This window comes from Artibeus jamaicensis, unplaced genomic scaffold (genome assembly GCF_021234435.1).
Source record: "Artibeus jamaicensis isolate MK-2021 breed Jamaican fruit bat unplaced genomic scaffold, CSHL_Jam_final contig_387, whole genome shotgun sequence".
Taxonomy (NCBI): Eukaryota; Metazoa; Chordata; class Mammalia; order Chiroptera; family Phyllostomidae; genus Artibeus; species Artibeus jamaicensis.
This window is the reverse complement of record NW_026521812.1, coordinates 20,698,341-20,724,131: the sequence shown is the minus strand read 5'-3', so window position 1 is coordinate 20,724,131 and position 25,791 is coordinate 20,698,341. Positions and strand designations below refer to the sequence as shown.

Sequence of the window (25,791 nt, the reverse complement as noted above, 5' to 3'; positions counted from 1 at the left end):
AATAAACTTTCTTTTCACGATCACTTCAAATAAGCTGAGCATATTTCTTAGTTTCTTATGCTACTTACATGACATGATAAACTGATTAAGGTTTATGAGGCTTCAAATCAGTGATTAACAAATGTTATCCTCTTAAAAATGAGAAAGAATTTATTTACATTCTCTCAAAAGAAAAAATTCTAGATAAGAACATAACATAACAATATTGTTATAGCCTTACTCGGCCAATTACCCAGTAAGTTTAACTATGGTTTTAAAATGAAATATATTTTTAGACACTAAAGTAAGAAATGCTCACAGGAGACTTCTTTACTTACCACTATTTTCATCTGCAGTTCCGTCTAACTGAGGTATAGCAAGATTGGCTAGAAGCAAACTGTTATTACTCCATTCCATTTCTTCTTCTGAAGATGAATCGTCTTCTTCAGTTGAGCTTCTGTGGGTATTTCGGCACAGTGATCTAGAGAATATTAAGATTCACTAGTTGAGTATGACCATTAGAAAAAAGCATGTTGGACTCAAATAATTTGCCTAATTTGATCTCTAGTAGTAAAAAAATTAAAAAAGATCTGAAAACTATAACTTTAAAAAGAAAAGCAGCTTTACTTTGTTTAGTATCATGTCCTACAAAAAGTTATTGTAAATAGATTTCATAATCCCTTTCACATGAGCTACAATACAATGAACCATCATTCCTGTATTCAAAGCTCTATAATACCTTGGATCACCATATCTAATCATGTTCTTCCTTATAGTCTCCCTTCATTCTATCATTAGATATACACATATATAACAGGTTGGGTGAGAGAGAACCCAGTAATTTCTAAAAGGGCAGCACTTGACAGACTTTAAGAAGTCTCCATAAATACAGGATCACTACATTATCAATCGGAAAAGGCAAATAAAAAGGGGTAATAAGGTTAGGGTTGAAAGACTTAAAATAACCTAGAAGCCATTCCTTGTCAAGTTAACTCTATAATTTTTGTTCTAATTATTCAAACCTATAACAGTTTAACTCTCTTTTATTTAAGTTCTGGTATAAGGAGATACCACTTACTACCAACACATATTAATAGATGATTTCTAAAAGTTAGGTTTATGGGGTAGGGAGAACTAGAGGAAGATGGTCAAAAGGTACAAGCTTCCATTATAAGGCAAGTAAGTAGTAGAAATGTGATGTACACCTCGATGACATCATTTACCATTGCTGCATGATACATTAAAGTAACTGAAATAACAAAAAAGTTACCTCTTTTTGGCACAATGTTCCTCAATATTGCTGTCCCATCTCTGAGACATAACCAAACTAAGCTCCATTTCTTCTTTTTCAATCTGTGGTTCATTTTCTTCATCATCACTATTTTGGGGGTTTTTAGTGTTTCCAAAGGAAAGATGTGGCGATGGCATCCCATTTCTTTCCCTCTGATACCCATCATTTTCCAAACCAGCAAGGAGATGTACTAGAGCCTCATCAGGACTACTGTCCACTACAAAAGATGTGAAGTATCACCAACAAATAACTTAAGTGTTCTAAATAATCCAAAAATTCAGATCAGTTATAAAACAAAATAAAAGATCCTTGCACCACCTGCACTGGAATGACTGTGTCCTTATTAGAAAGAAGATTCCCAGATCCTATCCCATATTCACTAAATCAGAATATCTTTTTCTAATATTTTAAAATATTTTTCAGTTACAATTTATATTCAGTATTATTTTGTATTATTTTCAGATGTATATCAATCAGAATTTGTGAGGTAGAACGTAGGAATTAGCATTTTAACAAGCTGACCAAGCTCTTGCTGTATAATTAAGCTTGAGGAGCACTAAATCAATATGGTCACAAATACTGAAAATAAATATAAAGTAAGTAATAAATATATAAATTAATGCTAAGGAAGTGCCTTAAAAACAATACACCCTATGAACAGCCTATCCCTAAATTAAGCTTTATTTAGCTCATTTAGCAAATGATGTTTAAGGAGATGCAAAGATACTCAGAAATAACTGTCATTCTGTTCTATACCAGCCAAAAATTAATCACTTAAAAAAACTGTCCAGGGAGATTTCTGATACTCACCAAGAAAAAATGAATATGATAATTTAATAATATACTTAATTTTGTAGAAATTTAATACAAAATAAGCCATTTTCCCTCTAAAGCAATATCGTTTTCTTCTAACAAAAGTGAAAGTAAAAAAAAGGTTATTATTATATTCTTACAAAGTGGTTTAGAAAAAGCTGTGTAGAAAACAAAACCAAAACTACTTCACTGAATAAAAATATTTATAATAAGTAGAGTAAGGAACATGCAACATTAATCTCTTCAAATAAAAAAAAATAACCTTGGGGTGAGGTGGGCAAAGAGGAGGGGAATGGGACACCTACAATAGTGTAAAAAGTAACAATAAAGGGGAAAAGTTCATATATGCACTTTCACTGATTTAAAATATGGAAAGTTTATGGTAGATTGTTACTTACAGAAAACTGGTGACTCACTCAGTCTTTGGGTCAAAGGCTGGAAAGTCTGGCTATTTTCCATGAGGTTCAAAATTGCTTCTTCATTAATAAGAGCTTCTTCTATTTTGTGTCTAATGTGACCTTAAGATGACAAAATATATAAACATTAAAGCAACGGCCTAAACTTACTGTTTAGGTTTTATGTAAACTAGGAAGCATTACAATATAAACCCATAAAAAATTTTAAGTATTACTGAAATATGTTAATAAAAACATAATAAAATTTATTAAAAGCCACAAGAATATCTAACTAGTCCCAAGGAATAATTAAAAACCCTTCAATCTATGAATTACTAAATACTTAAAATCTCTTTAGCCTTTTCAATCCTACCTATAATTATATTACTCTAATAAAAATTACTGCGTATTAAAATATTCAAAGGGAAAAGACAAAGTATCTTATTTTAATAATAAACTTCTTTATTTTCTATGGCTTAAAAATTACAAGTAAATTCATTTCAAATTAGGATATATTTTTCAGGAAGTTTCACTTCAAGATTTAAAAATATGTCTTCAATATATCATTTCTACAGGAAGTAAATCAAATAAGATAAATTAAGTAAGTTAATTAAGATTACTTTTAGGCTGGGGGGATGGGCAGGAATGGGAGTAAAAGACAGAAAACTGTACTTGAACAATTAAAATAAAGTTAAATTTAAAAAAGATTTATTTTATAAATAAAGATAAAATTCATTACAACCTAGTCAAAGGAAAGATAGAGAATAAAAGCACATAGTAGTGGGGGCAGTAACGATTATATAGCAGAAACTGTCAGCCAGGTATACGGGAGTTAACTAAGTGCTTTCAACAGTTTTTAAAAGGTCATTAAAAGCTTTAGGACAAAAAATTTTAACACATTCTAGACATAGCTGGGCTAATAGAGTGTTTAGTAAAAATAAAGGAACAAACAAAAAATTGTGAAAATAGCTCATGCCAAAAAAAGACAATTGAGAGGATCATAAAAACAAAAGCTGGTTCTCTAAAACTAAGGATATAATAGACAAGACTGTCGAGAATAACCAAAATAACACAGAAGCTGTAAGTAAATGTTAGAAATAAAAGGAAAGGTGCCAAAGGTCAAAGGGATATTAAATACTATGAATAACTCTACCAAATACATAGAAAAATCAGATTAAAAGGATAACCTTACAGGAAAAATATGCTATAAAACCTGATTAAAATAGAAATAGCTTGAAGAGACAATAATTATGAAAATTGAATTAGTATTTTAAAATCCATTCCCTTTACCTGCTACCCCCCAACACCAAATTCATCCATAAAAAAAATACTAGACTGGAAGGTTTTACAGATGATGTCTATCAAATATCAAAAAAACAGATTATATCAATTAATAAAAATACTCCACAACTCATTTAATGGGGCAACTCTTTAGTGGATCTTTCTTAATTATTAAAAAAGTTAAAATTTGGACTTCCGCCAAGATGGAGGCACAGGTGGAAGCACTGTGCCTTCTGTCACAACCAAGTTTAAAAACAACAAAGTTTTAGCAACAAAAACACAGCCAAACCAAAGAAAATTGAACTATCGGAAGTCTGACAACAACGAACCCTTCAGCCAAACTGGTAAGAAGGGCAGAGCCAGCAGCAGAGCTGGGTCAGACAGGTAAGATCCACTGGACCGACCCAGGTGCTAGACCCAGGCGCACAGGCAGTGGGCAGATCCCAGGTTTGGAGAAGCGGGCAGAGCCACTAGGGGCGCAAGGCGGTGGACTCACTGAGGGCAAACTGGCGTGAGCAGTGACATGGACTGTGCAGGCCCCAGAGGCAGGAAGTAGCAGAGGAAACTGCTATTGTCCCACTGTGAAACTGCCCCCACATAGAGCGTCACAAACCAGTGACCTGAGTGGCCCCACCTTGGTGAACACGTAAGGCTCCGCTCCTCATACCTAACAGGCACAAACACACCAAAATATTATGGCTCAAGAATAGCTCAAAGTCCCAGAGCCAATAACTCTAAGTGATGAAGAAATAGCCAAACTTTCAGATGCACAGTTCAAAACACTGGTGATCAGGATGCTCACAGAACTGGCTGATTTTAGTCACAAATTAGAGGAACATATGAAGGCGAAACTAATTGAAATGAAGGGAAATGCACAGGAAACCAATAGTGATGAAAAGAAAAATAAGACTCAAATCAAGGGGGTGGACCAGAAGGAAGAACAAAATGACCAAACAGAAAAGGATGAAGAAACAAGAATTCAAAAAAATGAGGAGAGGCTTAGGAACCGACAGGACATCTTTAAACGTTCCAACATCCGAATTATAGGAGTACCAGAAGGGGAAGAAGAACAGCCACCAATGGAAAACTTATTTGAATAAATAATTAAGGAGAACTTCCCCAATCTGGCAAAGGAAATAGACTTCCAGGAAATCCAAGAAGCTCACAGAGTTCCAAAGAAGTTGGACCCAAGGAGGAACACACCAAGGCACATCATAATTACATTAGCCAAGAGAATGCAGGAGAGAATCCTAGAAGCAGCAAGAGATAAGGGGACAGTCACCTACAAAGGACTTCCCATCAGACTGTCAGCTCATTTCTCAAAAGAGACCTTATAGGCAATAAGGAGCTGGAAGGAAGTATTCGAAGTCATGAAAAGCAAGGACCTCCATCCAAGATGACTCTATCCAGCAAAGCTATCATTTAGAATGGAAGGGCAGATAAAGTACTTCCCAGATAAGGTGAAGTGAAAGGAGTTCATTACCACTAAGCCCTCATTATACGCAATGTTAAAGGGCCTTATCTAAGAAAAAGGAGATAAACATGAACAGTCAAATGACAACAAACTCACAACTATGAACAACTGAACCTGAAAAACAAAACTAAGCAAACAACTAGAAGAGGGACAGAATCACAGAAATGAAGATCACATGGAAGGTTATTAATGGGAAGGTGGAGAATGGGGGAAAAAGTATAAGAAGTATAAATGGTAGGTACAAAATAGACAAGGGAAGGTTAAGAATAAATAGTATAGGAAATGGAGAAGCCAAAGAACTTATATGTACAATCCATGGACATAAACTAAGGGGTGAGGGGGAATGCTGGTGGTGTGGGGGAATGCTAGTAGGAGGGGGGGGTACAGGGTGAAGGGGGAGAAAGGGGAGAAAAGAAGGAAGAACTGTAACAGCATAATCAGTAAAATATACTTATGAAAAGGTTGTTGTACATATATACAAGGGACTATTACTTGGCTGTAAAGAAAGAATGAAATCTTACAAATGAAATTTGTGACAGCATGGATGGATATAGAGGGTATTATGCAAAGTGTAATGAGTCAATAAGAGAAAGACAAATACTGTATTATTTTACTTACACGTGGAACCTAAGGAACCTAAGGAGCAAAATAAAGGAAGGAAAAAAAAATTGAAAAAAAGACATAGATAGAGAAGACTGATGGTTGCCAAAGGGGTCAGGGGGTTGTAGGGCAGGTGAAAAAGTGAATACGAACAAATTGGTAGTTACAAAACAGTCACAGGGATATAAAGTATAGCATAGAGAATATAGTCAATAATATTGTAATAACTATGTGTGGTACCAGGTTGGTAGTTGAAATATTGGGAGAATCACTTTGTAAATTCTATGGTTGTCTAACTACTATGGTATATACCTGAAAGTAATAATATTAAAAGTCAACTGTAAAAGAAAAATAGGGTTTAAGAAATGTTCCTGTATTGATCTATTAACAATGAATTCCTAATAAAATCTCACCAGGGCTCTTCCCAGAGATGAAATAATCTGATCCTAAAATTAACATGGGAGAGCTTTTTCTAAAGATCAAGAGTAGATAATTTTGAAACCAAGTAAGGAAAAATCTGCCCTTGATGAAGCAACTATAATTACAACAGTATAGTATCATTAACATAGGGCAGTAGTTTGCAACCTTTTTCATTTCATGGTACACATAAACTAATTACTAAAATTCTGTGGCAAAACAAAAAAATATATTTTTTGCTAATTTGACAAAAAAAAAAGGTATAATTTTGATTCAGTCACACCAGACAGCAACTGTTGTGTTGGCTGGTATCATTTTTTTAATTTGACGGTGTAAGGCCAAAGAGGCCAGTGCACCTGACTAAAGTCAGGTACTGCATGTTTTAAAAATTCATACAGCACACTAGTTGAAAAATTGCTGACACAGGGGAAACATGATTGAAGTGGAGGAATTGAATAGAAAAAATTGAAGAACTAAATGTGAAAAACCAAACTGTAAGTTCGCATAAGTCTTAAGGATGAAAATTTTCATGAAATCCAGGTAGGGAAGGATTTCATACATTTCAATCATGTACAACAAGCAAATCATAGAGAAAAAAATTGTTAAATTGATATTAAAACTGAAGACATGCAAAAGAAGAAGATGGAAGAAGAAGGAAGAAGAAGAAGAAAAAAAGAAAAAACAATGGGAAAGAGCTAAAAAAATTTTTGAAAACTTCTAAAGTATAAGCCTAGATGGGGGAAAATATCTCTACAACATATATAACTGTAAAAGCTTTATATCTAGAAAACATAAAAAACTCTTACAAATGAATAAAAAAAAAGACTAATGACCCAATAAAAAACAAAAAACACCCATAAGCAATTTTCAGATAAAGAAATTCAAGTGCTCAAACTTATTAGTAATCAGGAAATACAAATTAAACTAAAAAGATACCATTTCAAAGAATCAAAATGATTTTGTACCTGACATTTTCCAATGCTGTTGAGGAGGTAGGGAAATATAAGTTCTAATATACTGTGAAAATATAATGGTAGGTACATTTTATAGAGCCATTCTGTACACTGGCATTACTACTATGTTATCATATCTCAAAATCTAAAAAATTGAGCACTAAAAATAACAGGGCTTATAAGAAAAAAATGTTAAGGCAAAATTTACCTAACTGTGTGACCAGAGCACTAACATAATCAATAATTGGTATAGGGGAGATAATTCTGACTAGTTTGGAGGCAGCTCAGCGTGGCTGGAGGCAGTCATAGTGAATATTAAAATCACACAGAAAATAATAGTATGGAAATGCTGGGCACCTTTTGATTATAGAGAGCAGGTGGCAGGTGCTAAAACAAAGCAAATGGAAGAGCTCTGAAAGAAGACTGCCATTAAGGTGAACTCAGGAGATGGTGCAACCTGCCATTAGTCAGAGATGGCACAGTGCTGGCATTCAACTCTTAAAGGGGGGGAAGATCTGGGTATAGATATTCATTTTCAGTTGTTTAATACAGTCAAAAGTTCCTGTTTCCAATGCAGCACTGAATAAAGGGCTTTTCCTTTTATGCTGTAATTCTACTCCTGCTAGTGTCTCCCCTTGCCTAGAAAAGCTGCATATGAAACAATGTGACTTCTAAGTGATGCTTTCATTATTCTCGTTTCCCAATTATCTATAAAGTAATTGCATCACAGAAATCCTACAGAACACAATAGTACACTACATACACCTTAAAACTTGGCAAATTTCACTTCTACATATCTTTTGTGGAGAAACTCTTGTACATTCACAACACTGATGACAGATACAAAATGATAGATACAACACTGTTATTAACAGTGCTAACGTGAAAACCTTCTAATAGTTGTAGAGAAACCAATAAACTTGTTTAGTCTTACAAAGGAACAGTAACCAGTAGCTAAAATGAGTGACCTAGAAATGTGTATAAACAAAGATAGATTTCAAAGTTGTAATATTGACATAAAAATACTCAGCATAATTAGTAATGAGGGAAATAATCATTAAAACCATAATGAGATGCAATTTCACACACACTAGGATGACTGTAAAAAATGGCAGATGACAACAAGTGTTAGTGAGGGTGGAGGGTCACTGGACCTCTCACATACTGCTGATGGGAATGTAAAACAGTGCTGTCACTTTAGAAAACAGTTTTGGCAGTTCACTAAAACATTAAACACAAAGTTGCTAAATGATCCAACAATTTCACTCTTTGGTATCTACTCAAGAAAAATGAAAATATATATCCACACAAAGACTTACATACAAATGTTCCTAGCAGCATTGTTCTTCAGAGCCAAAAAGTGAAAACAACTCAAATATTCAACAACCGGTGAATGAACTAATAAAATATGGTATAGCTATACAATGCAATAATACTATTCAACAATAAAAATACTTATAGCCCTGGCTGGTATGGCTCAGTAGATTCAGTGCTGGCCTGTGAACCAAAGTTGTTGGTTCGATTCCCAGTCAGGGCACATGCCTGAATTGCAGGCCAGGTGCCTAATAGGGGGCGTGCAAGAGGAAATCACATATTGTTGTTTCTCTCCCTCGCTTTCTCCATTTCTTCTCCTCTCTCTAAAAATAAATAAATAAAATCTTTAAAAAATAAAACCTTTAAAAAATACTTGTAGCTACAATATAGATGAACCTGAAAATATTATGCTGAGTGAAAGAAGACACAAAAAGTTAAATATCGTATTTCATTTATTTATGTCCATTCATTTATACATGCCCAGAAAAGGTAAATCTTAGAAACAGTGATTGCAAATGGACACAAAAGCTTTCGAGGTAAAGAAAATGTTCTGAAACCAAATTATGTAGATGTTTGCAGAACTCTATAAATTTGGTATAAATCACTGAATTACAAACAAAATGAGTGCATTTTGTGCTATGTAAATTATACCTCAATTAAGTTGTTAAAAATGTGTTGAATGAAAAAAACAAGTTGTTTAATCGATGACAAGTAGGGTATCATTATGTAAAATCTAAAATAACAGTATAATGTTGTGGGCAAACATATAAGGTGGGGTACTCACATGGATAATAATATAATAAATAATTAATAAATATAGTAATATAACATTATACTGTTTCTTGTACTCACAGCTGTAAACATGCTTTTGCCCCATGTTATAATAAAAATATATAAAATCATACGAGGTAACAGTCTGCACCAACTTCAGAATAATGCTTACCTCTAGAGATGAAAAAAAAGTGAATGAATGGGAGAGAGGTTTTCACTGTATCAATAATGTTTATTTCTTAGGGGGAGAAAAGAAAAACTTAGCAAATACAACCAAATACTAATATCTCAGTGCTAGATATGCAGTCTGTTAGGGTATTTTCTGCAAACCTGAAAAGAAAACCTCACCTTTGCTCAATTCTGTGTCTCTGTGGACTTCTACCATATTAGCTGGTGTACAATGAAGAACTTCGGGAGACAGAACCTCAGAGTGCAATGTTAACTCAGCAGAGAACTCCTGGGATCCATCGCTGTAGTCTACAGATCCTGATAACGTTCTGCTTAATTAAAACACATCCTTTATGATAAACTAGATAACAAAGCAGTAAATTAGTTCTAAGATCTATATAAATAAGCACTTACACAGAGAAATCATTCTGTTTGAGAATTTCCTGAAGTCTCTTCTGAAATTTTTTTTCACTTTCTGTTGCTGGCACAAACCTGCGATCTTTGAATTTTAAAAGTGCATTAAGAAAAATGTAGATAGCAAGTGAATGAAATCTTTTCTTTTCTCCTAAAGTAGCTTTTAAAATTGCAATTTCCTATCCTTCTCTTGACACATATAACACCACCTAAAAGTAGTTCTATTATAAAAACAAACAAAAGAGAAATGGTTTTTACTGAAGCTATATAATTAAGCACTTAAAGTCACTTCAAGATTAAGTTCTGCAATTATGACTTAAATCTAATACAGAAAAACATTCTCTACATATACATGTACCATACACCGAAACTAGAAATTTTCCCTTATAAAATATTTCTATTTTAAAAAGCACCGAAAATTTATCAAGGTATGCATTCAAAATTTATCAAAGTATTTTTAGTATCCAAGACACTGTAATACAATTTTGAAATTTTAATTGCACTTCAGTATAGGCTTACTACTATATTTCAAATACTTTTGCTCTGTGAATTGTCTTTTATTCTTTTACTTTTTACTTAATATTTTTGTTGTGTCCATGGCATTTATTTAAGCCCCTCAAGTTCTTTTTGAAGTAGCAGGGTTTAATAATAAATAAAATGAGTGTTTTCTTCAAGAGGTCTAGAAGATGATCAAAGTGAGAGTTTGTGTGATATACTGGGATAATAATTTGGGGCCATATTTCATGGGTACATTTTTAAAGCTTAATAAACACAGTATTTCCAAGTTGGGATTCATAATCTTCTATGAGCATTCTGTAGCTCATTTAGAAATACAGAAGGTTAAAACATACTAGAGAATGAAAAAGGAGCAAAAATGTGAGACAGGAGGACATAGGTATGGTGAAAACCAAGGAAAACGAAGACACCAATTTCTAATGGGAAAACAGACAATGAATGACTTTGGAGGTAACGAATTACTGGTTCGGAGCAATAACAATAGAAAAGATATCTGGAAAATTTGAAGGTAACTTGAGAAGTAAATTTTAAGGTCAAGGTAAAAACTCAATGGCTTAACCTTTTCTGTTAAAATATCTTGCTTAAAAAATCATTTAAGAGTACTATTTGATTTATTTATACCTTGTGATTCAGGTTGGCTTATTTGCGAAGTTTCATTTCTGTTTCTTCGCCGTTGCTTTTCATCTTCCCATATAGCCTGCAGACCAGGGTTTCCACCAATTTGAGCTGTAATCACAATAATACTTCACTACTACAGGGTTAGAGTAAAAAATACTGTCTCTTACAAAAAACAATTACCTACTTTGTGTAATAAAGTAGACAAGCTATCCTAATCTACATTTCTTATGATCCTCTGTTTTTAGTTTTCTTTCCCAGTGGTTCTCAAAAACCCAACATGTGAATAGGATTCAAACATCTCATGATAGCCACATATAACATGATAGCCAGTAGACCTAAGACCTGGCATATATTCTAAATACTAAAAGTCAGATTATATTAATTTTTAAAATAGTGGCTAATTTACTTGTAACATTTACTGTAGGTTTATGACTGTGCAAACATACTATATAAATGAAAATATAAAGAATAATGACTATCTCATCAGAGGTACAGAAGCAATCTTTGTAACATTAGGTATTCTCCTTCTATAATATCTCTCATAATGTTTTCTTCCCTATTACTTACTCTACTTTGGTCATTAATTTTTACAAATAAAAACTTATATTAAGAATAACTACACACACACACACACACACACACACACACACACACACACACACACCTTCAATGTCCAGGCGATTTAAGATATCAGCAGCTACAGCATCCACCTCTAATTCACATGTACTCTGTGGTTCAACACCTTCCAGTATTAATGAGCTGTATTAAAAACATACCAAAAACCACAATAATTATATGAGAGCAAATTTTCTAAAGTTTTTAAATACAGTTTTTTATGTTTAGGTGGTAAGCGGAAAAGTCAGTGATAATATTAATTCACAAATATTCATAACATCATTGATACTGTGTATATACATATAAAGAAATAAAAAACAGAAAGAAAAATATAAAAAATATTACTATATATACAACTCAATTGAGATACATTTGCAGTACATTCTACACATTTAGGTTTGTTATATTTTATATCAAGGAATGTACATTTCAGCATGTAAGCCACATCCAGCACAGAATGGGATTACAGAGGATAACTGAGAGATATATAAAAAACCATACAGATAGTAATCATTTGCCCAGAGGCATCTTTCTCAGCAATCACAGATGGTTTAAAAAATAAGGAGATGGGGATGGGAATGGTGGGGGGAAATGGAGACAACTGTACTTGAACAATAATAAAAAAAATGAAGATAGAATATGCAACAAGAGATGAGGGGAGGTGAGTATACTGAAAAGTGGGCCAATGATACTATTCTCCCTGCCCCCATCTACTGCTAAGCTAAAGAATGCTTTAAAATTCTCCCTAACTACAGATTTGAGAAACCATGTGTTCAATAGTAGGATCCTAGCTAGGAAATGTAATACCGCAAAGTCATTCATTTTTATGAGAACTGTTCCTGCTAATGTGTTTTAACTCAAAAGTTTGTTGTTGTTGTTTGTTTTTTTTAAATCAGAGCCACAAAAAAAGATTAGGACACCACATAACTGTTCCTGCTTGACAGAATAAACATACAAGTACCTTCTAGGGTGAGTCCCAGTTATACAGTCCAAACTTTAGATGTCCTACCAATGCAGACATCAGATGAAAATGAGAGAACCATGATTTTACTAGAGAGTGGGTGATGGCAAATTTCATTCACATTTGTATTTGAAAAGCTTTTTATGTTTTAGAAGAAATCTATTAGCAAAACCTCATTTTGCACAGTCTGTCCATTGGGAAATTTTGATGAAACATTAGAAATTAATTTGTTAAACCACAGAATTTTTATAATTCAAATACATATACATGTATATATAGATACAAACATAAAACATATCTTTGTCATTGATAGAAAAGAAACATATTAGCCAACCTATCACTATATACCCGTTTCACTTTCAAAAAACTAATTCCTTAATGCTATCTTCTTCAGTCGTATAATTTAACAAAATCAATTTTGCCATAACATGACGTACCAGATAAACAGTTCATGGTCAACAATTTTCTCCTTATAATAAAAAATTTCACAAGTTTTGAAAGAACTATATTGTGAATTTCAAAGGTAAATTTTCAAGGAGTAACACATCTGTGACAAAGGATGGAAACAATAACGTCAAAAAATACAATCTCATAGTAGAAATTTATAGCGATTTCTTGCCCTTAATACAAGACTATTTTAGACATTCAGAACAGGCGATCCTAGGGAAATAAATTACTTTTCAGAATTAAAAATTTCCAGTACATAGAAAGAATGAGTAAAAAATTTGAGTCAGTAAATACATTCATTTTAAGCCATGAAAGATAAGGGATAACTATGGTAGACAAGTGTAACTCTTTGAACACTTCTGTTCATAGCTTAACAAAACAGTCCTACTAATTACAATCAGTGACGATGGAGCTGAGACACCTGTAATTTAAAAAATTTCTTCAGATCATTCTGATGAGCAGCCAGAGTTGAGATTACTGTAGTAGATTCCATTTTTGTGGGTTCAACACTCCAGCAAATGATCCTGAAGGTCTATGATATGTGGTGATTGGCAATGAGCTAGTAAGTAAGGTTAGTAGAGCTGCTAGCTACCTCAGTACTCTCACCTCATTACAGGTTTGATGCTCTATGTTATGGCCCTTGTAATGTTTGTGAAAGGACGTAAAGCATTTCTTTTTTTTTAAAAAAGGTATAGATAAGAAGGGCTACCACTGGGGATAGAAATAAGACTAATAAAATCTAAAAGTAATGATTTATGGCAAAATTTTGGACACTGTTATCTGTATTTTATGAAATTATGGACTTTCATGTTTAATACAATAAAAGCATCCCCAAAACACAATATATAGGTTAATATGAGACAAAAATATGTAGCTATCCCACATTTAAGTTCTAATTCTAAGTACCTTGTCTAATTTTACTGGTTTGTCTATTTATATCTTTGCTTATAATGTGTCAACTCTTAATAAAATAGTATCCTTAAAAGCATTCTAAAATTCAAACTTTCCGATATAACACACAGGGTTTCCCCAAACTCACTCATTATCAGTGAAGCTTTACTACAATCTTATAACCTAACCAGAAAGATGTATGTTCATTTTTTTTAATTTAAAGATTTTTATTTATTTATTTATTTTTAGAGAGAAGGGAAGGATGGAGAAAGAGAGGAAGATCGATAGAGAAACATTATCTATCTGCTGCCTTTCTCACACCCTCAACAAGGACCTGGCTTGCAACCCAGGCATGAGAATTAAACCAGTGACCTTTTGGTTCACAGGCCAGCACTCAATCCACTGAGCCACACCAGCCAGGGCAAGATGTATGTTCAAAAGGGCTTGAAATACACATAAACTTTGACTTGAGCTTGAATTAAAAAGTTACTAAATGTAGAACTTTGAAAACCAAGGGATCTAGAGAATAGATACAATTCTTGGATTAAGTTGATTTGTTCCAATTTTAGAGAGACAAAGGGACTGTATCATATGCATAAAAAAATGAGACAAGTAGCTTCTTGGTCACTTTGCTCTGGACTGACTAGAACTGATGTGGTAAATAATATTCTCTCTTAAATTTAATACCATTTCAACATGATTATAAAAACAACTCTGAGCACTGGCTGGTGTAGCCCATTGGATTGAGCACAGGTCTGTGAACCAGAGGATCGTGGTTCAATTCCCAGTCAGGGCACATGCCTGGGTTGCAGGCTAGTTCCCAGCAGGGGAAGCACTAGAGGCAAAAATACACTGATGTTTCTCTCCCTCTCTTCTTCCCCTCTAAAGATAAATAAATAAAATCTTTAAAAAAATTTTTTTGATTTAAAAAAATTATAAAATAAATAAAAGTTAAACATGAGTTAAAAAAACAACAACTCCGCTGTATCTGAGAAGGAACCAAGAAGTGCATAGGAATATATGTGTATGTGTACATGTGTGTGTTTATCAAAGTCTTGATACTTGTCAAACTGAATCAAGAGATAAGGCAAATCACTGTCCACATCACTTTAAAGTCATAAGTTTCATTATGGAATAACATTCCAATCAGAAAACATATTTCTATCATTACTTAGTGATATTCTTTCTTTTTTCTTTTCTTCATCAGATTACACATACAAGTGAGATCATATGGCATTTATCTTTCACTGACTGGCTCATTTCAAAGCCTCCAGTTCCATCCAGGCTGTCGCAAAAATTAAAAGTTCCGGAAGGGAAGATGGTGGCGTCGTAGGAGGGAGCAGATTCCACTTCCCCCTACGAACAGGAGAAAAACCTTGCCCATCTATGGAGGAACAGAACAAAGAGCCAACAGTACCACAGCATATATGAAAATAGATAAAAAATTGTAGCAGACATTGAAAACCCAGACGGTAAGGAGACTGCTTCAGGACAATAAGGGCCCAGGGATCAGCTCAGGGACTAAGGAAGGCTACATCCCCAGGCCCCACATTTGCTGGGTCAGCCACAGGGCTCTTGGGAGAGAGCTGGGTGAACTGCTCCCTCCCCAGCCAAACAAGGATTGAGCAGCACTGGGAGAGACCTTGTTGCTTGACGTTGCAGAGAGGGGAATAAGGACTCAGTGGCAAACACACACAGGCTGTGAGCACCCATGCAAAGCCCTGGGAAGAGTGAGCGCCCCTATAGCAGGAGACCTGCTTAGACAAGCCCAGACAAGTCAGAAGGATACAGTCCCTTTGCTGAGCCACTAAGATAAGGAGGGGTGAGCAACGAAGTAACTAAGAAGTAGGAACAAAAGAACATTGTATGACCCTATCAGGAGCCCTGCTTTCTCAGCAGCCCTGCTTTCTTGCTTCTGTAAACCTGCTTTTGCCACGTAGGCTTAGTAAAATCGTTTCCGCATGCCACACTATAAAAACAATCCCCTGCCCAAGCTCGGGACCCAGAATTTGGAGAGTGCCTCCTCTGGGTCTGCATGCGTAAATAAAGTTCCACTCCGTACACCCGAAAGTGGGTGAGTTGTTTTCTGTAACACCCTAACCTGTGTGACCAGAGGTGGCCTGGCCCTGCACCCGTGCCCGCAACCCAGGGAGAGTGTGCTTTGTGGAACACCTGGAGCCCACACTGGTAAACCCCAAGTGAGCGCATGCTCTGCAGGAAACCTGGAGCTCACACCAGTAAACCCAGGGAGAGCAAGCACTCAGCAAGAAACCCAGAGCCCAGAGCCCTAAACCCGGGTAGGTATGAGCTTATTTAGCAAGGCCCAGATCAAATATCCAAGGTCCTGCAGAGAGGTGCCAGGCTAGCCTTGGGGAGAATACACCAGAGGCTGACTGAGTGCTGAACAGGAAAAGAGAAAAGCTATACCAATTGCCCCTCAGCCTGCTGCAGCCAGCAAGACCAGAAAAACCAGTTTGACCAGTTTGAAACCAGCAAGTTTTTTTGTTTCTTTAATTTTTTGAAAGTATTTTTGTTTTTTAATTGTTATTATTATTATTTTTTAATATTTTATTTATTTATTTTTAGAGAGAGGGGAAGGGAAGGAGAGGGGTCGTGGGTAATTGTTATTATTTTTATATCTCTTGATTCCTTTTGCTTCTCTACCCTTCTTTCTAGTTTTATTCCTTCTTCCTTTCTTTTCAATCTTATCTTTTCTTCCTTCCTTCTTTTTTTCCTTTTTCTTCTTAAATACCGTAAGTGAGACAAAAAAAGACCAGAGTTGGACCCAAAGAGGGGGCATCCCAACAGCTAAGACAATGAGACAAATTTCACTTTGATGTTACAGAGAACCTGCAAGTTATTGTTTATTTATAATATTACTTTTTCATTTTTCTTACATCTTTTATTTTAATAGTATTTTTGGTATTCTTCTTTCTGTTTAGTCTTCTTTGCTTGGCTGGTTATAATGTATTGTTTGACAGGTTTCTCCTGTTCTCTCATTCATAGTGTATTGCTAATTTAGTGTCCTTCATGGCACTTGTGTTCCATTAACACACTACTCAGGGGTCTATACTCCCTATTCTTGTTATCTAGATCTCATAGATTCTGTCATATAATTGTTGATCTAATATTATTGTAAATAATAGCTGTTCCATACAATTGTAAATATTGCACAACACCCCTCCCAGATCTTAACCCACTTCACGGTTTTCTGAAGTCTATTACTGTAGTGGTTAACTCTATTCTCTCACACACTACATCTATTTACTATCCTTTACTCTCACCTTACCTCATAATCTGACCTCCCACAACCTCACTGCTAGAAAGATCCAGAAAGATCTTTCTTGGATCTAGAAAGATCCAAGTCATAATCCATCCCCCCTCAACAAGAGTCTTATCTTCTTTCCATCCTTTCTAAAAAGTGGCTAGTTGGGTGGAATATCATGGTAAACACTATACATAGTGAAAGGACCTCCTATCTCTTCCTTACCGGCTGCTACTGTGAAAAGCACAGAATATTCTCTTGCTGTCTTAAACCATTTTGCCTTACCCCTCCAACTGATCACAAAAAAAGAACAGATAGAAGCAGTGAACACCAGGATACCCCAAGGAGACTGCACCACTGGATCTCACAGGTATTCTGCCACAGAAGTTCACAGCATAAACCCAGGGAGCCAGAACAGATCAATTTAAGAAGCTGAAGCTAACAAGAACAGTCTCACAAACAATGGAAAGACAAAGAAACAATCCCCAAATGAAGGGAAAAGAAGAAGCCTCAGAAAGAATGCTAGATGAAATAGAGGCAATTCAACTATCAGATATTGAGTTCAAAGCAATGGTTATCAGGAAGCTCAATGAGCTCACAGGGAATTACCAGAAACTACAGGGGAAATATAATGAACTCACTGCAAACTATATCAACATTAAAAAGGAAACAAATTCTTAACAAGGGCCAAGAGGAAGTGAAGAACACAATATCTAAACTGAAGAACATAGTAGAAGGAATCAAAGCAAGACAGATGAAGCAGAAGATTGGATCAGTGAGCTGGAGGACAAAGTAGAAAAAAACACCCAGAAAGAGCAAGAAAAGAGGCTCAGAAAGAATGAAGAGGGGTTAAGAGAAATGCAAGACAATATGAAACGTAATAATATCTGTATAATAGGGACACCAGAAGGAGAAGAAGAGCAAGAGAGAGAAAACCTATTTGATAAAGTAATAATGGAAAACTTCCCTAATTTGATGAGAGAAAAAGTCACACAAATCCAGGAAACACAGATGCCCAATCAAGAGGAACCCAAAGAGGACCACCTCAAAACACATCATAATTAAAATGGCAAAATTCCAAGAAAAAGAGAGAATCTTAAAGGCAGCAAGGGTGAAACAGGAAGTAACCTACAAGGGGGCCCCAATAAGGTTAGCAACAGACTTCTCAATGGAAACACTCCAAGCCACAAGAGAATGGCAAGAAATATTCCAACTAATGAGAACCAGAGGCCTGCGACCAAGGCTACTTTACCCAACAAAGCTTTCAATCAAGATAGAAGGCCAAATATGAAGATTCCCAGACAAAAGAGGTCTAAAAGAATACACCTTCACCAAACCAGCTCTGAAATAGATGCTAAATGGCCTGCTTTAAGATAAGAAAGGAAAAAAGAGAGAGAGGAACACAGGTACGAAAATGGCAATGAATAAGTACCTATCAATAATAACCTTAAATGTAAATGGATTAAATGCTCCAATCAAAAGACATAGAATACAGTGGAAAACTTATTTGAACAAATAATAAAGGAGAATTTCCCCAATTTGGCAAAGGAAATAGACTTCCAAGAAATCCAGGAAGCTCAGAGAGTCCCAAAAAAGTTGGACCCAAGAAGGGACACACCAAGGCACATCATCATTACATTAGCCAAGATTAAAATGAAGGAGAGAATCCTAGAAGCAGCAAGAGCTAAGGGGACAGTCACCTACAAAGGAGTTCCCATCAGACTGTCAGCTGATTTCTCAAAAGAGACCTTACAGGCAAGAAGGGGCTGGAAAGAGGTATTCCAAGTCATGAAAACCAAAGATCTACAACCAAGATTGCTCTACCCAGCAAAGTTTTCATTTAGAATGGAAGGACAGATAAAGTGCTTCTCAGATAAGATCAAATTCAAGGAGTTCATCATCACCAAGCCCTTATTATATGAAATGTTAAAGGGACTTATCTAAGAAAAAGAAGTTAAAAAAGCATGAACAGTGAAAAGGACAGCAAACTCACAGTCATTAACAACCACATCTAAAACAAAAGAAAACTAAAAGGACAGCTAGATCAGGAGTGGAAACATAGAAATGAAGATCTCAAGGAGGGTTAGCAACAGGGGAGTGGGAGGAGAAGGGGGGAGAAGGTACAGTAAATAAGTAGCATAGACAGTAGATAGAAAATAGATGGGGAGGCAACAATAGTATGGGAAATATAGAATCTAAAGAACTTGAGACATATGGTCATAAACTAAAGGGGGGTAATGGTGGGGATGGAGGGCTAGGGTGGAGGGGAATGAAGGGGGGGGAAGAACTACTGTAATGGCATAATCAATAAAAAAATAAATTAAGAAAAATTTATATGGAACAATAAACAACCCTGAATAGCTGCTGCAATTTTGAGAAAGAAGAGCAAAGTAGGAGGGATCACAATATCTGATACCAAACTATATTACAAGGCCACTGTAATCAAAACAGCCTGGTACTGGCATAAAAACAGGCACATAGACCAATGGAACAGAACAGAGAGCCCAGAAATAAACTCAAGTCTCTGCAGTCAATTAATACTTGACAAAGGGGGCAGCAACATAAAATGGAGTAAAAATAGCCTCTTCAACAAATGATGTTGGGAGAACTGGACAGCCAAGCGCAAAAAAATGAAACTCGAGCACCAACTTAACACCATACACAAAAATAAATTCAAGGTGGATAAAAGATTTAAATATAAACAGTGATACCATTAAAGTCCTAGAGGAGAACATAGGCAGGAAAATCTCAGATATTTCATGCAGCAACATTTTTACTAGAGCAAGGGACATAAAGGAAAGAATAAACAAATGGGATCTCATCAAAATTAAAAGCTTCTGCTCAGCTAAAGAAAACAGTATTAAAATAAAAAGAGATCCAACTGTATGGGAAAACATATTTGCCAATGATACCTCAGACAGGGGTTTAATCTCCAAAATATACAAATAACTTACATGACTCCACTCTAAGAAGACAAGCAACCCAATTAAAAAGTGGGCAAAGGACTTGAACAGACACTTTTCCAAGGAGGATATACAGAGGATCCAGAGACACATGAAAAGATGCTCAGTATCGCTAGCTATCAGAGAGATGCAAATTAAAACCACAATGAGATACCACTTTACACCAGTCAGAATGGCCATCATAAACAAAGCAACAAACAACAAGTGTTGGAGAGGATGTGGAGAAGAGGGAACCCTAGTGCACTGTTGGTGGGATTGCAGACTGGTACAACCACTATAGAAAGCAGTATGAAATTTTCTCAGAAAACTAAAAAATGGATCTGACTTTTGATTCAGCAATTCCACTGCCAGGATTATATCCTAAGAACCCTGAAACACCAACCCAAAAGAACCTATGTACCCCAATGTTCATAGCAGCACAATTTACAATAGCCAAGTGCTGGGAGCAACCTAGGTACCCGTCAGTAAATGAATGGATCAAAGAACTATGGTACATTTACGCAATGGAATTCTATGCAGCAGAAAGAAAAAAGGAGCTCCTACCCTTTGCAACAGTGTGGATGGAACTGGAAAGTATTATGCTAAGCAAAATAAGCCAGGAGGTGAAAGACAAATACCATATGATTTCATCTTTAACAGGAACCTTAACAACAAAACAAACAAGCATATATAACCAAAGACACTGAAATAGAGGACAGACTGACAGTGACCAGAGTGGAGAGGGGAGGGAATTTCAGGGGAATTCCAGGGGAAAATGGGGTAGGGTTTACAGGAACAATTATAAAGGACACATGGACAAAAACTGGGAGTGGGGGGTTGGAAATGGGATGGAGGTGGGGAAGGATGGGTGGGTGGGGTGGGTGGGCTGGGATGGGAGTAAAAGAAAACTGTACTTGAACAACAATTAAAATAAAATTTACAAAAATAAATAAAATTAAGAGTTTCTTCTTTTTTTACTGCTGCATAGTATTCTGTTGTATAAATGCACAACATTTACAGCCATTTTTTATCCACTCATCTACTAATGGACACTTAGGCTGTTTCCAGGTCTTGGCTATTGTTAAGTAATGCTGCTGTGAGCACATGAGTGTAGCATATTCTTTCAAATTGGTCTTTCTTTAGTGATATTCTTTCTTCATTTTAGATACTAAACAAATTTCAGGTAAATCTATAATACGAAAATTCTGTTAAGTACATATTAAGACCTTAAACTACCTAAATTAAGCTGTAAGAACATATTTTGATAGTTTCTCTTCAACTAATTAATAAATTCACATTTTCCTTTCATGAAATAAAAAAATAAAGTCATTTAAACACTTTTTCTAACTTGCATTTTTCATAAAAAAGCATCAGATGACAGTGAAAAAGGAAAACCATCACCACCCTGTCAATACCCAATTGATCAACAGAAGAATCAAGAAAGCCTGGCAATGTTTTGTGGTATGAAACAGACATCCCTCTGGGTTCCAGGTAGATAAAGCTATTCTAATAATTTTTATAGGTACTGATTACCTACCTGCTTTATGGTAGGAAAAGCTGTATGTTTAGAATACGTTAACTTCCTCAAAATAAATTAATGAAATAGTCTCATCAATAATAAAACAAAGAAAATCACAGATTATATTATTCATATTCAGTGTGTCAACCACTTTTCCTCAGCAATATTTAGTATTTAGAAATCTAAAGGGTTATTTTTACTAAATAAATTTACTATTTAGGTTTTCAATTGATATTTTATTATGTGATTTTTACTCGACAAGTTATAGGGTATCAATTTAGAATGTTCAATGAAGATAAATGTTGGAAAGAAGTATAAAAATTTACATCCAGAGACCTTTTATTAATTAAGTGATAATTAGGTATATTGTCATGGTCTCTTTTTAAAATGTATGATTCTGTGTAAAATACTAATGTTGAAATTTGTTTTGATAAATTTATATATTAAAAACACCAAATATAAGGTTAAAATTAAATGATGGTAACCACTAGTTTCTGAATACAGTCAGATACATGTAAGTAAGTTTTCTTCTTTACAACATTAACTAACCTTGGTATTTCATTTTCTTCCCACCGAAACAAGGTACCAGTAAGAGAATTTCCTGGTAGCTGATCCTTGTAAGATCCAGTCACATGCAATGAATCACCTGGGAATAGAAAAGAAAAGGGAATAATTTTAATTTGTAGAGAATTACTCTTTAAGTAAATAATATATAACCTATATGACTAGTTCCTAAAAAATTCATGCATCCCTAGGAATGTGTATGCACAATTGAGAGTAAAGGTTCCAAACTAAGAAGGGAAAGAAGTATTTATGCTATATGCTCATGGGAGAGAAATGGCTGCAAGACTTTCATACTAGAATAAAAGAATACACTTAAATGGGCTATTCCGATAGGTATGCTTAAAATCTCATTTTATAAATAAAGATGGATTAAAAACTTTTTATAGACTTTAATCCAAATTCCTAGGATATTCTGTGTAAGCTTCAATTAAAATTCTAGTGGAAATCAGATTCCAGATAAAATTCAAAACATACTTTAACACTAACCCCTGAAAAAAAAAAAAAAAGAAATACACAATGCATTCCGGAAGACATGGCAGTACAACAGTGAGTGGAAACCTGGGGCATATGCATATACAATCTGACCAACAGCTGAAAAGGTGACTTATTTGCTTAGTTGTCCCAGTTTCCGAAAATGAATTCAAGGGTCATGCTTTGGAAATAGTCTATAAATTTTAGCAATTTTTCTGTGATCTCCTATAGAAATTTAAATTTTCAGATAAGAGAAAGCTTGAATCCTGACATTATGAAAAATATTAAATTTGCAATCCTTTCCAGCTAAATGTAATACTTTGATTTTCTTATTTGGTTGGCTGGATCACAAAATATTATAATTAGACTAAAATCAGGTATTAACATCTTTGTTATTTCAACAAAACACATATTTTCACAATAGGTAACTAATTCTCCCCTATACAGTTTTTGTATACTTTCGCATATTTCCCTAAAGAACATGGAAACTCATTTATATAATATATAAACATATAATTTCTTTTCAACTGTGGATGTCTAAAAATATAATATAAAATGTCTCTGTGGTACTCAGAATATTTACATAAGTACTTCTATATACTTCACCTTAACAAATATAGCAATTAGTAATATGCATTTCATTTAAAAACTGGTTATATAACTTAATACTGAGACAAAACTATATATGCATATATATTAAAGTTTCTTTTTCACTTTTGAATTTACCTCAATTTTGAAAATAAAACTACATTATGTACATATTAACTTGTCTTACAAGATGCCGTTATGCATACATATAAATATTAACTTGCCATTAAGTTTACCAGCAGTTTAACTGTAATATGTCTGAAATAACATGACAAAATAAAATATAAAAACTGACTCCTCTATTCTTTCTATGATTTTAGTGTAACCTATTATCTTACACAAAACAAATAAGATAAAAACCTGGGTTATTTAGTATAATAAATTAAGGTATATATTTTATTTCATACTTGCAATTTCCCTGCTTTTAATTTCTCCCAACTAAATTTCATATATTTCTGCCTTCGGGTTATAAAACTTTTCCATAGTAAAAAAAAAAGAAAACCCTCCTAATCATCATTCCAATACTTATCTAGCTTTTATAACTAAAATAAATGGCTTACATATATTTGTTAATTTAAAACTTTCTCATGCTTTTCACCTATTGGAAACAAACTTTTGTGGGGTTTCTATTACAGGTATTGAGAATGTTCTAAATTTGATTGTGGTGATGGTTGCATAACTATCAAAATCCTAAAACCACCGAATTTTCCATTTTAAGTAAGTGAATTGTGTGGTATGCAAATCATACCTCAATAAAGCTGTTACAAAAAAATTTTAATTGAGATTCTTTTCCTAATATACTCTAATACCCTTTTGTACATTTTATTCATTATCCACTCAGTGATTATACAATACATACTATTTTATAAATCATCAATTACATAACCTTGTTTTAATGCTTTAATTTGAACTGAGAAATTAACCTTACTTTTCCTTCTTGCTTTTCGGAACTTGACAGCAGCCAGATTTATTAAATTCATTCCATATAGATTGTAGTCAATGAAGAGCTGTAGGAGGTAGGGAATATGCGCTTCATGAGGCTGAAAAAATTTATTCATTATGGCTCCACTTTGCAAGAGTTCACATATCCTAAATTAGGAAAAAAATTATATAATAAAATTATGTTTCTTAGGAAGTTAGGTGAAACAATAATACTAATAGAGAATAAAACATCATATTGGCATTCAAATTTTAACTTCAGTTTACTGGAAATTTGTATTTTGTAAGAAATTAAAAGCTTCAATCAAATTATAGAGTAAGCTGCATGCTCTGAAAGTGACAAAAACCTTAGATGAAGAGTACTTTTTTCCATTTTTGAAAATGTTTATTGATTTTTAGAGAAGAAGGAAGATGGAGGGGGGGAAGAGAGAGAGGGGGGAGGGGGGAAAAGAGAGAGAGGGGAGGGGGGAGAGGGACAGCAAAAGAAAGACAGAGAGAGAAACATCAGTTGTTAGGCTCCTATATGTGTCCCACCTGGGGACTAAACCTGCGACGTAGGTATGTGCCCTGACTAGGAATCAAACCCTTTGGTGTACGGGGATGGCACTCCAACCAAATGAGCCACACCAGCCAGGGCAAGAGTATTCTGACTTTTAAAACTAGTTTAATACTAACTATTGGGTTGATCAAAAAGTTCATATGGTTTTCTCTGTAAAATAAAAGACACATTTTTCATTTTCACCAATAACTTTATTGATTTGAGTATTTTTGTGTATGTTGACTATCTCCCACTTGGTATAAGCCTAATTGTTTTTAATTAATGTCTTGATTTGATCATTACCAACTTCAACTGGTCTACCAGTCCATGGAGCATCGTCTAGAGAGAAATCTCCAGCATGAAACTTCACAAGCTACTTTTGACACATTCCATTAATCACAGCACCTTCTCTACATGCTGCATAAATCCGTTTTTGTGTTTCAGTTGTGTTTTAACCTTTCTTGAAATAATAAAGCATAATATGCAGAAAATGTTGATTATTTTCTTCAATCTTTAATATTAAAATGAGTACATAAAAATTTACCAATTTTGGTAAGTTTTTTAAAAATGCACACTGACAGGACGGTTGTTACAATATGATCTAACAAAATTATTTTGAATGAAGTTAAAGATAACTAAGCAGTACTAGAGCCATCTTACAGAAAAAAACCATACAAACTGTACGGTTTGGCTAACCCAATATTTTGAAAAAGATAAAATGTCAAAAAGGTTTTTAAAGTAAAACTTTTCTTTTAAAAACTCAGAAAATTTTTTGAAAGCAGAAAGGTGAAATGACGAAATTAGCTAGAGAATGCACAACACTAGTGAGTGAGATCCTATTGTAGAAAAACTAAGATGACGGTAGTTTTAGTAAGAATTTAAAAAGTGTTGATTCAGGAGATATACAAGAAATATATAGGTCAGGACTTGATAGCTAACCAGATGTAGAGGATAAGGCAGAATATATATTATGGAGTTGACTATAATGCCTAGATTTCTTGCTTAAGCAACTAGTTGGTGGTGCTGCATTTATTGAAATTAAAAGAA

At 34.4% G+C, this 25,791-nt stretch overlaps 1 protein-coding gene across 4 annotated transcripts in view; it reads right to left on the bottom strand.

Moving 5' to 3' along the window:
- REV3L (REV3 like, DNA directed polymerase zeta catalytic subunit) overlaps window positions 1–25,791 on the bottom strand; it is a 166,326-nt gene that overhangs the window by 75,260 nt on the left and 65,275 nt on the right. For 3 of the 4 annotated variants that reach the window (XM_037159018.2, XM_037159015.2, XM_037159017.2), the window contains exons 4-12: window positions 24,196–24,356; window positions 22,194–22,290; window positions 11,669–11,763; window positions 11,008–11,112; window positions 9,871–9,955; window positions 9,637–9,788; window positions 2,482–2,601; window positions 1,250–1,487; window positions 318–460 (exon numbers count right to left, since the gene is read on the bottom strand). In XM_037159018.2, the coding sequence (XP_037014913.2) occupies window positions 318–460; window positions 1,250–1,487; window positions 2,482–2,601; window positions 9,637–9,788; window positions 9,871–9,955; window positions 11,008–11,112; window positions 11,669–11,763; window positions 22,194–22,290; window positions 24,196–24,356 (1,196 nt within the window). The remainder of the gene's footprint in view (window positions 1–317; window positions 461–1,249; window positions 1,488–2,481; window positions 2,602–9,636; window positions 9,789–9,870; window positions 9,956–11,007; window positions 11,113–11,668; window positions 11,764–22,193; window positions 22,291–24,195; window positions 24,357–25,791) is intronic. The other variant, XM_037159016.2, reaches the window with a different exon arrangement.